The sequence below is a fragment of the Phocoena phocoena genome, chromosome 19, assembly GCF_963924675.1.
Source record: "Phocoena phocoena chromosome 19, mPhoPho1.1, whole genome shotgun sequence".
In the NCBI taxonomy this organism is placed as follows: domain Eukaryota; kingdom Metazoa; phylum Chordata; class Mammalia; order Artiodactyla; family Phocoenidae; genus Phocoena; species Phocoena phocoena.
This window is the reverse complement of record NC_089237.1, coordinates 33,532,703-33,546,475: the sequence shown is the minus strand read 5'-3', so window position 1 is coordinate 33,546,475 and position 13,773 is coordinate 33,532,703. Positions and strand designations below refer to the sequence as shown.

The 13,773-nt window shown below is 36.1% G+C and overlaps 1 protein-coding gene across 3 annotated transcripts in view; it reads left to right on the top strand.

Moving 5' to 3' along the window:
- The first annotated feature begins 1,032 nt into the window (after positions 1-1,032).
- The window catches only part of STXBP4 (syntaxin binding protein 4), a 170,203-nt gene continuing 157,462 nt past the window's right edge, over positions 1,033-13,773 (top strand). For all 3 annotated transcript variants that reach the window (XM_065897361.1, XM_065897360.1, XM_065897362.1), the window contains exons 1-2: positions 1,033-1,079; positions 4,606-4,738. In XM_065897361.1, coding sequence (XP_065753433.1) covers positions 1,033-1,079; positions 4,606-4,738 — 180 coding nt within the window. The remainder of the gene's footprint in view (positions 1,080-4,605; positions 4,739-13,773) is intronic.

Here is a 13,773-nt window from a genome sequence, read left to right as displayed (position 1 = left end):
ACCATCACTACTACCTACTATACCTTTGAAGAAACTGATGCTTGGAGAAGCCTAGAAGCTCAAATTGGAATGCAGGTCTGTCTGATGTCAAGTTCCATGCTGTGGGCTCTGAAGCCTGAGTTCTAGTTGGGAAAAAAACCATTGACTATTTCTCATTTGTATAGGGAAGTACACAATCTCTCTGAATCTAGCTACTCATTGCTTTAATAAGAGAGCTGTGCTAAATGATCCTAAGGTCTTTTTCAACTTCAGGTTTCTATACTTTACGTTTCTTATACAGAAGTGGTAAATCTGTTCAAATACAGTTTTCAAATTAAATGAAACTGCACTATTCTCTATAATTTTCACAGTGGAGCTATATGAGACATTAAAATAATATTTTTTTCTTTTTATAGGAAAGTATTTAAGAAGCTCATGGAGTAATATGAGTCAGAGTAATATAGGATCTGCAGGAAGTCCCTCAAGATAGTTGGTGAGACAGTAGGAATTTGTGTTTTCTTCAAAGTGTATTGTATAATTATTTTGCAGACATTCTGACTGTAAAATTCCTAGCCTTGTGCTCACAAGAGACATTTTCCTCAGTCTTTTATTATTCTTTGTTTCTTAAGCTTAGTGATGGTGGAAGCTATAATAGTTACCTAAAGCTTAACTGTATTCTTCACTTCTGCTAGAATATACAGATTTTTATATAGCTATAGATATTAATAATGATATAGATATAGTCCTATAGCTCTCTCTAGCTTTCTATCTACAGAACTGCCTTTACATTTCTCAGATATTATCAGCAATGACTAAAATGCCATAGCTCAACATATATAAAATACATCTATCATCTATACACAGGCACATATTGTTTACATGCCAAGTATATGTAATGTTTTTATGCACAGTTAAAATCAAATTTGACTGTTCTAAGACATGACAGTTTATTTTCTACTTCTCCAATCTTAGGAAAAGAAGAATTTATAGACTCTTCATCAAGATCTTCATTTATACAGCTGTTAAATCCAAGGCTACAGTAGTGGTGAAACCATGAATAAAAATACATCTGCCGTAGTATCATCCGGTCTACTTGAAAAGTAATTGCTAAATTAAATTTAATATGTTTTGAGCTATCATAGTTTAAAATATGTAGAATATTAATGAACATTTGGTGGAAAGTTTTATACAGCTACCTACCTGTGGTCTAAGATAGTGGTAATGAAAATGTTGATCAGAGCTTTCTATGTAAATCAGGGTAAAGGACAATTATGCATCTCTTTTAGAATTATTTATATAGACTGCTTTTTAAAAATTTGATCTGATTTTTTGAATACCTAAAATATTTTATAATTCCAGTATAAAAATAACAATGTTAAGATTAACATTTGCTGACTAACAAACCAGCTCAAAGTACCTTAAAACAAGCAAGCATTTATTCTTCCTCATGATTCTGTGAACAGTTCTTCTGGGCTGCACCAGATCACGTAGGGTGGCCTCATTGACATGTTCTGGGGCCTCATCTAGGAAGACTGGATAGCTGAAGTCTCTTTCAACTTGGCGTCTCATCTTCCAGGCAGCTAGCTCAGACTTTTTCACGTGGTGGTAGAATGGTTCCCAGCAACAAAACACAAGTGTTTTTCAAATGTCTGTTTTCCTCACATTTGCTTATGCACCATTGGCTAAAGCAATTTAGATAACTAAGTCCAAATTCAAGGTCTAGAGTTACAGACTTTACTTTTTAATGGAAGGAACAGTAAAGTCATATTCCTGGGGGCATGCAGACAGAGACGGGAAGAATTGGTGGCTGTTTTGCAAACATGTAACACACATATAACAAGGTATATTTGGAGAAGTCCTGCTTTCAGTCTTGTCTTTCACTCTGTGCCTTCATTCCTCCTATAAATAGCCATCTTTATTCTTAGTTCTTTTTCAGTGTTTCTTTTTGCATAAGCAAATATATATCCATATAAATATATATGCATGTGATATATATATGTGTGTATATAATTATATTTTTTCTCAAAGTTATTATTTATTCTGTATATAGTTCCACTGTATAGACATTCTTCTACTCTTGCTTACATAGTAAACAAGTGTTCACCAGCCCTTTGACTCAGGTTTGAAGATCTTCCCTGCAGAAGGGTGTCAGGTTAGTTAAACTCAAGGTATCTTTCTCTGATGCCTCCTCCTGGGAGCAGTGGAAAGCTCCAGTCTCATAGAGATATAAGCCAGGCCCAGCTGTGTGGTACGTGAAGAGCTCTGTCTACAGAGCTCCATGCATTGATGTTGAACAGTTTTACTCTGTGTGACAGCACAGAGTTTTATCCAACTACTTAGGGCAAAATCAAGTTCATGAGGAAGTAGCATATGACCAAGGCAAAATGTTCCAAAACACCCAGGATTCAGCTCCCAGGCTCCACTTGCCAGTGCCTTCTTAACAAAAAGGTAGCATATTATATATAGTGTTTGGTTTTTTTTTTTATATATATAGTGTTTTGACCAGACTTTTTTTTAACTTAAAATTATATCCTGGTGATCACTTCATATCAATTTGTAAAGATCTTCCTTGTACCTTGTTGTAATTGTATAGTATTCTGTTCTTAATATACCATAGTTTATTCATCCAGTACCTTATTGATGGACATTTGAACTGTTTGCTATTTTTGGTGATCACAAATGATGCCAAATGACGAACCTAGTATACAAGTCATTTGTATTTCTTGCCAGAGTATCTTTGGGAAAGGTTCCTAGAAAGGGGATTGTTGGATCAGAAGGTAAAGTTAGAGACTACCAAATCCTCTCTTTAGGGGTTATGCCATTTTGCATTACCACCAACAATGTAAAAGAGTACCTCTTTCCTAAAGCCTTGTCTTATATTGTGAAAGTTCTAAATTTACATTGATCTGATAGGTGAAAAGCAGTGTCTCTGCCTGGTTTGTTTTTTTTGTTTGTTTGTTTGTTTGTTTTTGCGGTACGAGGGCCTCTCACTGTTGTGGCCTCTCCCGTTGCGGAGCACAGGCTCCGGACGCACAGGCCCAGCGGCCATGGCTCACGGGCCTAGCCACTCCGCAGCATGTGGGATCTTCCCGGATCGGGGCACGAACCCGTGTACCCTGATCCCTTACTGAAATAACATATGCTGGACATCGTGTGTGTCCCCATTGAAGGAAATTGACATTTAGAGGGTTTAAGAGGTTATGGAGGTGCTTGATGAGGACCTTTGTCCCCTTTCTTCATCTTGCCCTTTTCTAGGCTTCACCCCTTTACGTCCTTGCAGTCTAAATCTCCTGTCAAGAATAGACTGAGGTTCTGAAATCTGACTGTAGAACATTTTCTGCCTTTTTTTCCTAGCTAATTGACTATTACCCTAGTATCCCCAGATAGGCCCTCCAACCCTAGAGCTGAATTCAGTATAATGCAACCCTGAAGGATGTGCTATATAAAGGGCAAAATATTCAAAAACAGGGAGTTTTGTAAGTTTTTTTAAAAATTTTAATTTCTTTCATTCTACTTTTTTATGATTTAACTTTTGAATACAAGTCTTCTTAAAGATATGGTCAGAACTTCTATGGCAGAAGTTAAGAAAAATTTTTTAAAGCTATAATCATATGCAAGATATGAAGTAACTCTTTTTAAAGAGCGGTTTCTGTGTTTTGTCACGTTTGAAGACAGCTGGAAGTCCTATATTCAACAATGGCTTTAATGCACCAGTGAAGTAGACCTTAGACCATACTTTGTCTCTGGAGTTAGACAGACTGCCCTCACATTGTTGTTCTCCAGCTTCGTAACCTTGGGCCACCAAGTTAACCTGATTTGGGTTCTTTTAGAAAAATGAGGGTAATCATCATAGGGATTTTATAAATATTAGTTGAACGGCCTAATGTATGTATATTGCTTAGCACAACACCCACTACACCATAAGTAAGCAGACGGCACTGAGCTTCATTTCATGCTTTATTCAAGTTCTCTTGGACCAGTAAAAGTGTCTGCTCTGACCACTGTTTAGAAACACAGCTGAGGTGAAGGGGGAGAGTATGTTTTGCAGAATTCTTTTAACAGTTCCTTCTTTTCTAATGGCATCACTTTTATGTCTGGCAGAAATTGCAGCTGGAGCAAGTGATTTGTACCAGGAAAATACTCTTTCTAAATTAAAAAGATAAACTGCATTTTTTTGAGAGTCAAATGAAGGTCATATTTATTTTGCTTTAAGTGGCCAAAAACATGTCTTTTAAAGTCACTTACCTAATTCATTAAAGTATTTTGTTTTGGAATCCTTCAGTGTAATCAAAATAATCAGTTAAAACTAAGTCTCTTCAGTCACCTTTAATAAATCTTTAAAGTTGTTTAAATAATATTTTTAAAGTATTTTCTACTCCAAAGAAATAAGCATTATTGCAGTAATTTCTTGTACTGTTTGGCTGTTTTATAGAAAAACTAAAATTAGAGCTAAGAAAATTCATTTGATTGCTTTTGTATGATCATACTTTTTTAAATGTCGTTGCTAGTGTGTACTGAGTATTCTGAGTTGTCTAGTTCTAAGAATTTGATTTACCAAACAGTTTAAAGAAAAAGTAGGTACCCATCTCTAGGCTAACCTGTGCATGCTACTTTACTTTATCTTAGGGATCCTGCCTTTCAGATGATTACAGTTACCAAGGAGACAGGCCTTGGTCTGAAGATCCTAGGAGGAATTAACCGGAATGAAGGTCCCTTGGTATATATTCAGGAAATCATGCCTGGAGGAGACTGTTATAAGGTAAAAATGAAAATAAAAATAACCCTTCACCTAAAAGACAAAACCACTAGTGATGAGGTGTGTTTTCCTATATCATCAGTAAAATTTTTAATTTTTTTTTGTGATGGTGTATACATCTAGGAAGTAGAAAGAATTAACATTTTGACTAATAAGACAGAGAAACATTTAAGCATGCATTAAGCTAAGGAAGAATAATCTCAAATTTTACTTTTTTTTAAACTTTTTATTTTATATTGGAGTATAACTGATTAACAATGTTGTGACAGTTTCAGTTGCACAGCAAAGCAACTTAGCCCTACAAGTACATGTGTCCATTCTCCCCCAGACTCCCCTCCCATCCAGGCTGCCACATAACATTGAGCAGAGTTCTCTGTGCTTTAAATATAGCAGTGTGTACATGTCAATCCCAAACCCCTTAACTATAACTTCCCTCCACCCTTCTCCCCTGTAACCATAAGTTCATTCTCTAAGTCTATGAGTCTGTTTCTCTTTTGTAAACATGTTCATTTGTATCATTTCTTTTTAGTTTCCACAAATAAGCAATATCACAAGATATTTCTCTTTCTCTTTCTGACTTACTTCACTCAGTATGACAATCTCTATGTCCATCCATGTTGCTGCAAATGACATTATTTCATTCTTTTTTATGACTGAGTAATATTCCATTGGATATATGTATCACATCTTCTTTAACCATTCCTCTGTCAATGGACATGTAGGTTGCTTCCATGTCTTGGCTATTGTAAACAGTACTGCAATGAACATTGGGGTGCATGTATCCTTTCCGACCATGTTTTTCTCCAGATATATGCTCAGGAGTGGGATTGCAGGGTCATATGTTAGCTCTGTTTTTAGTTTTTTAAGGAACCTCCATAATGTTCTCTATAGTGGCTGTACTATTTTACATTCCCACCAGCAGTATAGGAGGGTTCCCTTCTCTCCACGCCCTCTCCAGCATTTATTGTTCGTGGATTTTTGATGATAGCCATTTTGACTGGTGTGAGGTGATATCTCACTAGTTTTGATTTGCATTTCTCTGATCATTAGTAATGCTGAACATTTTTTCATGTGCCTCTTGGCCATTCGTATGTCTTCCTTGGAAAAATGTTTAGGTCTTCTGCCCATTTTTTGATTGGGTTGTTTGTTTTGATGATATTAAGCCACATGGGCTGTTTATAGATTTTGGAGGCTAATCCCTTGTCAGTCACATCATTTGCAAGTATTTTCTCCCACTCTGTGGGTTGTATTTTCGTTTTGGTTATGGTTTCCTTTGCTGTGCAAAAGCTTTTGAGTTTAATTAGGTGCCATTTTTTAATTTTTGTTCTTATTTCCATTTCTCAGGGAGACAGATTGGAAAATATATTGCTGCGATTTATGTCAGAGAGTGTCCTGCCTATGTTTTCCTCTAGGACTTTTATAGTGTCCAGTCTCACATTTAGGTCTTTAAAACATTTTGAGCTTATTTTTGTGTATAGTGTTAAAGAATGATCTAATTTCATTTTTTTTTACATGTAGCTGTCCAGCTTTCCCAACACCATTTGTTGAAGAGACTGTCTTTCCACCATTGTATTGTCTTGCCTCCTTTGTCATAGATTCATTGACCATAGATGCGTGGGTTTATTTCTGGGCTTTCTATCCTGTTCCATTGATCTATAGTTCTACTTTTGTGCCAGTACCATACTGTTTTGATTACTATAGCTTTTTAGTATAGTCTGAAGTCAGGGAGCCTGATTCCTCCAGCTCCATTTTTCTTTCTCAAGATTGCTTTGGCTTTTCAGGGTCTTTTGTGTCTCCATACAAATTTTAACATTTTTTGTTCTAGTTCTGTGAAAAATGACATTGGTAATTTGATAAGAATTGCATTGAATCTGTAGATTGCCTTGGGAAGTATAGTCATTTTGACAATATTGATTCTTCCAATCCAAGAACATGGTATATCTTTCCATCTGTTCATGTCATCTGTGATTTCTTTCATCAGCGTCTTATAGTTTTAGGAGTGCCAGTCTTTTGTCTCCTTAGGCAGGTTTATTCCTAGGTATTTTATTCTTTTTGATGCAATGGTAAATGGGATTGTTTCCTGAATTTCTCTTTCTGATCTTTCATTATTAGTGTATAGAAATGCAACAGATTTCTGTGTGTTAATTTTGTAGCCTGCAAGTTTACCAAATTCATTGGTGAGCTGTAGTAGTTTTCTGGTAATGTCTTTAGGATTTTCTGTGTATCTGCAAACAGTGACATTTTCACTTCTTATTTTCCAATTTGGATTCCTTTTATTTCTTTTTCTTCTCTGATTGCTGTAGCTAGGACTTCCAAAACTATGTTGGATAAAAGTGGTGAGGGTGGGCATCCTTGCCTTATTCCTGATCTTAGAGGAGATGATTTCAACTTTTCACCATTGAGTATGATGCCTGATGTGGGTTTGTCATATATGGCCTTTGTTATTTTGAGGTAGGTTCCCTCTATGCCCACTTTCTGGAAAGTTTTTATCATAAATTGGTGTTGAATTTTGTCAAAAGTTTTTTCTGCATCTATTGAGGTGATTGTATGGTTTTTATTCTTTACTGTGTTGGTGTAGTGTATGATGCTGATTGATTTGCGGGTATTGAAAAATCCTTGCATTCCTGGGATAAATCCCACTTGATCATTGTGTATGAACCTTTTAGTGTATTGTTGGATTGGAATTGCTACTCTTTTGTTGAGGATTTTTGTGTCTATGTTCATCAGTGATATTGGCCTGTAATTTTCTCTTTTAATGGTATCTTTGTCTTGTTTTGGTATCAGGGTGATGATGATCTCATAGAATGAATTCAGGAGTTTTCCTTCCTCTGCCATTTTTTTGGAAGAGTTTCAGAAGGATAGATGTTAGCTCTTCTGTAAATGTTTGATAGACTTTGCCCATGAAGCCATCAGGTCCTGCACTTTTGTTTGTTGGGAGTTTTTAAATTACAGTTTCAATTTCAGTGCTTGTGATTGGTCTCTTCATATTTTCTAATTCTTCCTGGATCAGTCTTGGGAGACTACCTTTCTAAGAATTTGTCCATTTCTTCCAGGTTGTCCATATTATTGGCATACTGTTGCATATAGTAGTCTCTTATGATCCTTTGTATTTCTGTGGTGTCAGTTATAACTTCTCTGTTTTTATTTCTAATTTTGTTAATTTGAGTCCTCTCCCTTTTTTCTTGAGTCTGGCTAAAGGTTTATCAATTTTGTTTATCTTTTCAAACAACCAGCTTTTAGTTTCATTGATCTTTGCTATTGTCTTCTTTGTTTATTTATTTATTTCTGATCTGATCTTTATGATTCCTACTCTGATCTTTATGACTTCTTTCCTTCTACTAACTTCTGGTTTTGTTTGTTGTTCTTTCTCTAGTTGCTTTAGGTATAAGGTAGGTTGTTTATTTGAGATTTTTCTTGTTTCCTGAGGTAAGACTGTATTGCTATAAACTTTCCTCTTAGAACTGCTTTTGCTGTATCCCATAGGTTTTGGATCATTGTGCTTTCATTTCCATTTGTCTCTAGGTATTTTTTGATTTCCTCTTTGATTTCTTCAGTGATCCATTAGTTGTTTAGTAGCATATTGTTTAGCCTTCATGTGTTTGTGTTTTTTATAGTTTTTTGTTCTTGTAGCTTATTTCTAATTTCGTAGCATTGTGGTCAGAAAAGATTCTTGATATGATTTCAATTTTCTTAAATTTACAGAGGCTTGCTTTGTGGCCGAGGATGTGGTCAATCTTGGAGAATGTTCCGTGTACACTTGAGAAGCATGTGTATTCTTCTGCTTTTGGGTAGAGTGCTCTATAAATATCAATTAAGTCCATCTGGTCTAACGTATTTAAGACCTGTGTTTCTATATTGATTTTCTGTCTGGATGATCTGTCCGTTGATGAAAGTGGGGTGTTAACGCCCCCCACTATTATTGTGTTACTGTCGATTACTCCCTTTGTGGCTGTTAGTATTTGCCTTATATATTGAAGTGCTCCTATGTTGGGTGTATATATGTTTACAATTGCTATATCTTCTTCTTGGATTGATCCCTTGATTGTTATGTAGTGTCCTTCTTTGTCTCTCATAACAGTCTTTATTTTTAAGTCTATTTTTATGGCTATGAGTAGTGCTACTCCAGCTTTCTTTTGATTTCCATTTGCATGGAATACCTTCTTCCATCCCCTCACTTTCAGTCTGTATGTGTCCCTAGGTCTGAAGTGTATCTCTTGTAGACAGCATATATACGGGTCTTGTTTTTGTATCCATTCAGCCAGTCTGTGTCTTTTGGCACATTTAATCCATTTACATTTAAGGTAATTATTGATATGTGTGTTCCTATTGCCATTTTCTTAATTGTTTTGGGTTTGTTTTTGTAGGTCTTTTTTCTTTTCTTTCTCTTTTGTTTTCTTCTGATTATCATATTTAGTGTTGTTTGGTTGTTTTTTTTCTTTTTTTGTGTGTATCTATTTTAGTTTCTGGGTTTGCTGTTCCCATGAGGTTTTGATATAGTAGTCTATATATGTACAAGGTTGTTTTATGTTACTAGTCTTTTCCCTGCCTAGAGGAATTCCTTTAGCATTCATTGCAAAGCTGGTCTGGTGGTGCTGAATTCTCTTAGCTTTTTCTTGTCTGTAAAGCTTTTGATTTCTCCATTGAATCTGAATGAGAGCCTTGCTGGGTAGAGTATTCTTGGTTGTAGGTTCTTCCCTTTCATCACTAAATATATCGTGCCACTCCCTTCTGGCTTGCAGAGTTTCTGCTGAGAAATCAGCTGTTAACCTTATGGGAATTCCCTTATATGTTATTTGTCATTTTTCCCTTGTTGCTTTTAATAATTTTGCATCTTTAATTTTTGTTAATTTGATTACTATGTGTCTCGACCTGTTTCTCCTTGGGTTTATCCTACCTGGGACTCTCTGTGCTTCCTGGACTTTGGTGGCTATTTCCTTTCCCATGTTTGGGAAGTTTTCAACTATAATCTCTTCAAATATTTTCTCGGGTCCTTTCTCTCTTTTCCTTCCGGGACCCTTATAATCCAATGTTGGTGCATTTAATGTTGTCCCAGAGGTCTCTTAGGCTGTCTTCATTTCTTTTCTTTCTTTTTTCCATATTCTGTTCCACAGCAGTGATTTCCACCTTTCTGTCTTCCAGGTCACTTATCCATTCTTCTGCCTCAGTTATTCTGCTATTGATTCCTTCTAGTGTATTTTTCATTTCAGTTATTGTATTGTTCATCTCTGTTTGTTTGTTCTTTAATTCTTCTAGGTCTTTGTTAAACATTTCTTGCATCTTCTTGATCCTTGCCTCCATTCTTTTTCTGAGATCCTGGATCATCTTCACTACCATTATTCTGAATTCTTTTTCTGCAAGGTTGCCTATATCCACTTCATTTAGTTGTTTCTCTGGGGTTTTATCTTGTTCCTTCATCTGGGACATAATCCTCTGCCTTTTCATTTTGTTTATCTTTCTGTGACTGTGGTTTTTGTTCCGCAGGCTGCAGGATTGTAGTTCTTCTTGCTTCTGCTGTCTGCCCTCTGGTGGATGAGTCTATCTAAGAGGCTTATGCAAGCTTCCTGATGGGAGGGACTGGTGGTGTGTAGAGCTGCGTGTTGCTCTGGTGGGTACAGCTCAGTAAAACTTTAATCCACTTGTCAGCTGATGGGTGGGGCTGTGTCCCCTCCCTGTTGGTTGTTTGGCCTGAGGAGACCAAGCACTGGAGCCTACAGGCTCTATTTTGGGGCTAATGGCAGACTCCAGGAGGGCTCATGCCCATGAGTACTTCCCAGAACTTCTGCTGCCTTGTCCCCGTGGTGAGCCACTGCTGCCCCCTGCCTGTGCAGGAGACCCTCCAACACTAGCAGGTAGGTCTGGTTCAGTCTCCTGTGGTGTCACTGCTCCTTCCCCCTGGGTCCTGGTGTGCACAAGACTTTGTGTGTGCACTCCAAGAGTAGAGTCCCTGTTTCCCCCAGTCCTAAGTCCTGCAATCAAATCCTGCTGGTCTTCAAAGTCTGATTCTCTGGGAATTCCTCCTCCCATTGCCAGACCCCCAGGTTGGGAAGCCTGATGTGGGGCTCATAACCTTCACTCCAGTGCATGGACTTATGTGGTATAATTGTTCTCCAGTTTGTGAGTCACCCACCCAGCAGTTATGGGATTTGATTTTATAATGATTGCACCCCTCCTATCATCTCACTGCAGCTTCTCCTTTGTCTTTGCATGTGGGGTATCTTTTTTGGTGAGTTCCATTGTCTTCCTGTCGATGATTGTTCAGTAGTTAGTTGTGATTCCTGTGCTCTTGCAAGAGGGAGTTAGCACATGTCCTTCTACTCCGCCATCTTGAACCAATCTCTGTAAATTTTTAATATTAACTGAATGTTCACTGTGACCATTTCTTAGTGAAAGATACAGAGGGATTGGAAGATAGACCTTTATACTCGTGGAGTTTTAACCTAACAAATGAATAGGAAATAAATATGAAATAAATATGAAACTAGCAGATTTCAAGCTGTAAGTAAATGTTATATATTTTTAATTATATGCTGTTCAAATTTTATTTTAAGTCTGGCTGAGGGAGGTTATATTTGAAGACATGTTATCTATTCACTGCTCTGAGTTAGGTTTAACTTAGATCAGTTAAAGTACTTCATTTAGCCTCTCCTAAATGCAAAACAAAACAAAACAAACAGAGCAAATAAAATCCACTCACTTCTGAATTTGCCGTAATTCTTGTTGAATTTGTTAATTATGCCAGTCACTAGTAGCCCATATGAGAAATTAGATTTAGAATTAAGACAAGAAAATATCTATTTTAGGAGTTAGAAAATCTTACTCTCCTCTTCACTGTAAGAAGTATGTAAAGCATGAGTTCCATTTTGCTCTGGTTGCTAGGAAGCTCAGATCCATATTTGAAGCACTTAGTTAACAAATTGGTTACTATATTTTCATGCTCATTTCTCTTGAATTTTATTTGCCATTTCTGTTTTACTAATGTGATTCTACATGTCTTTTGTTGAAAATTGCCTCCCTTTTTGGAGAGATGTAGGGCATAAAGAATTTAATAAAACATTCTATTAATATCAAGCTATGTAACATGAGAAGGGATACCCTTATAAAGTCTGTTTATATTGTCATTGTCCTTATTCTAGTTGTTTTGGTTGAATAAATAGTCCTACCCTTACCCCCACCCCGATTCCTACACCAAACACTGTTTAGAAAGCAGTTTGTTTATTCAATTGGATTTTTTTCCTTGTTAGAAAAAAAAATCAGTTTAACCAGTAACTTCCAAAACAATAGATTTAAATTGTTTCAATCTTGCTGAGATAATAAGGTTTCCTCCAAATACACTTACCAAGTGGTAAGTATTATACAATAAGTATAGGGTATTATAATGATATAATTTTTGGCTATTAAATTTATTAACTAACTAAGAGCATACTTAAATGCTAAATTTAAACAAATTCAAACAAACGAAAAACAAAATTTTTCTTGTAAGAATTGAGATGTACTACTTTAGTTTTAAAGCTGAGATATGTCTCTGTGTGTGTGTGTGTGTGTGTGTGTGTGTGTGTGTGTGTATCCAGTATAGCTACGGTATTTCTTAGACTATACTTGAAGTAATGCAGTAGATCATGGTACCTAAGAAGTGAAAATAATTTACTTTTAAGACAAGCATCAATTTGTGCTTTTTTCCCCCATGAAAAATATTTGTAGTTAAAGTAATAAATTGATAGCAGTGGTGCTGAGTGACTCATCTCCTGTCAGTGATGACAGACTAAGAAATTATACCTATAATGTATATTTTCTTTTGTTGATTTTCTGAGAATTTCATTGTTTGAAAGTGTATTAGAAAGCAAAACCATGTAATAAAGTATATTTTATATTTACCACTAGAGAGCAGCACAGAGTTATTAATGTTTTTTGACAGTATCTGGTCATGTCCAAGAGAAGAAAACAGCCAAAATAGAGAAAGGTGTAGACAGAGAAGAATAAGTAGGTTTGCAGTGCTTACATTTACTTTTGTGTTCTTCGTCAAGTTGGAGAGTTATGTACATTTTACTCTGCAAATACAAATTAATGCAATTTTATTTAAAAAAATTTTTTATGAATAGTAATAATAGAATTTACTGTATTCTAAATACTGTGTTAGTCTTGTTAATAAACTTCTTATCTGTACAAAATTTCTCCAGGTGTTTTCATGGAATAGGAAACACTGGTTCATAGGGTATCCTTGTTAAGTTGCTGAACTGAGCAACTGTTAATATTTTTTAAATGCATATGAGTGCTTTCACTTGCTGTAATTTTATTTTAACATTATATTGTTTCAGAACTAATAATATAGGCAATCTCAAGTTTATAGATGGATTATATTTCATTTATATTCTCAAACTTTATAGATAGGGGATTATTGGAACGCAGGAGTTATCTTTAAGTAACCATGGTTAGCTCCTCCCCTTTATCCCAATACACACACAAAAGTATTTTTCCTCCTGGAATATATGAAATACAACACTGGTTCAGTAACCAAAATCATCCTGTCTCTTTGAAAAACGTATTCTGAGTTCAAACTTGGAACATATTGACACGTTTTGCTAGTTCAAGTAGGAAAGAAGATTCTCCCAGCTTTAAGAGCTAGAGGTAGCCTATAGGTTGGGAACAAATATACTACGTACTGAGTTAAGGGAAATATGAAATATGGGAACTCCAAGGCCCTTTTCACCCCACCAGCCAATCCGATATCAGTTTGGAGTCTCAGTGTTAAATCTTAGATCTTTTTTTGGGTGGGACACTCCTTTGACACATATCCAATTGCCTGATCAGCATTTCCACTTGGATCTCTTAAAGGCATCTCAAATGCAACATGTCTGAGGCAGGACTCATGATAGTCACATCACAGCTTCATCTACCCATTTCTTCCCAAACAGACCTCTTTCCAGTGTTCCCAATCTCTGTGAATGACACCTTCCAGTAGCACAAAGTCAGAAAACTAAAAGCATCCTAACTACTTCCTATCCCTTAACACCCATATCCAATTCCTTACTACATACTGTTGA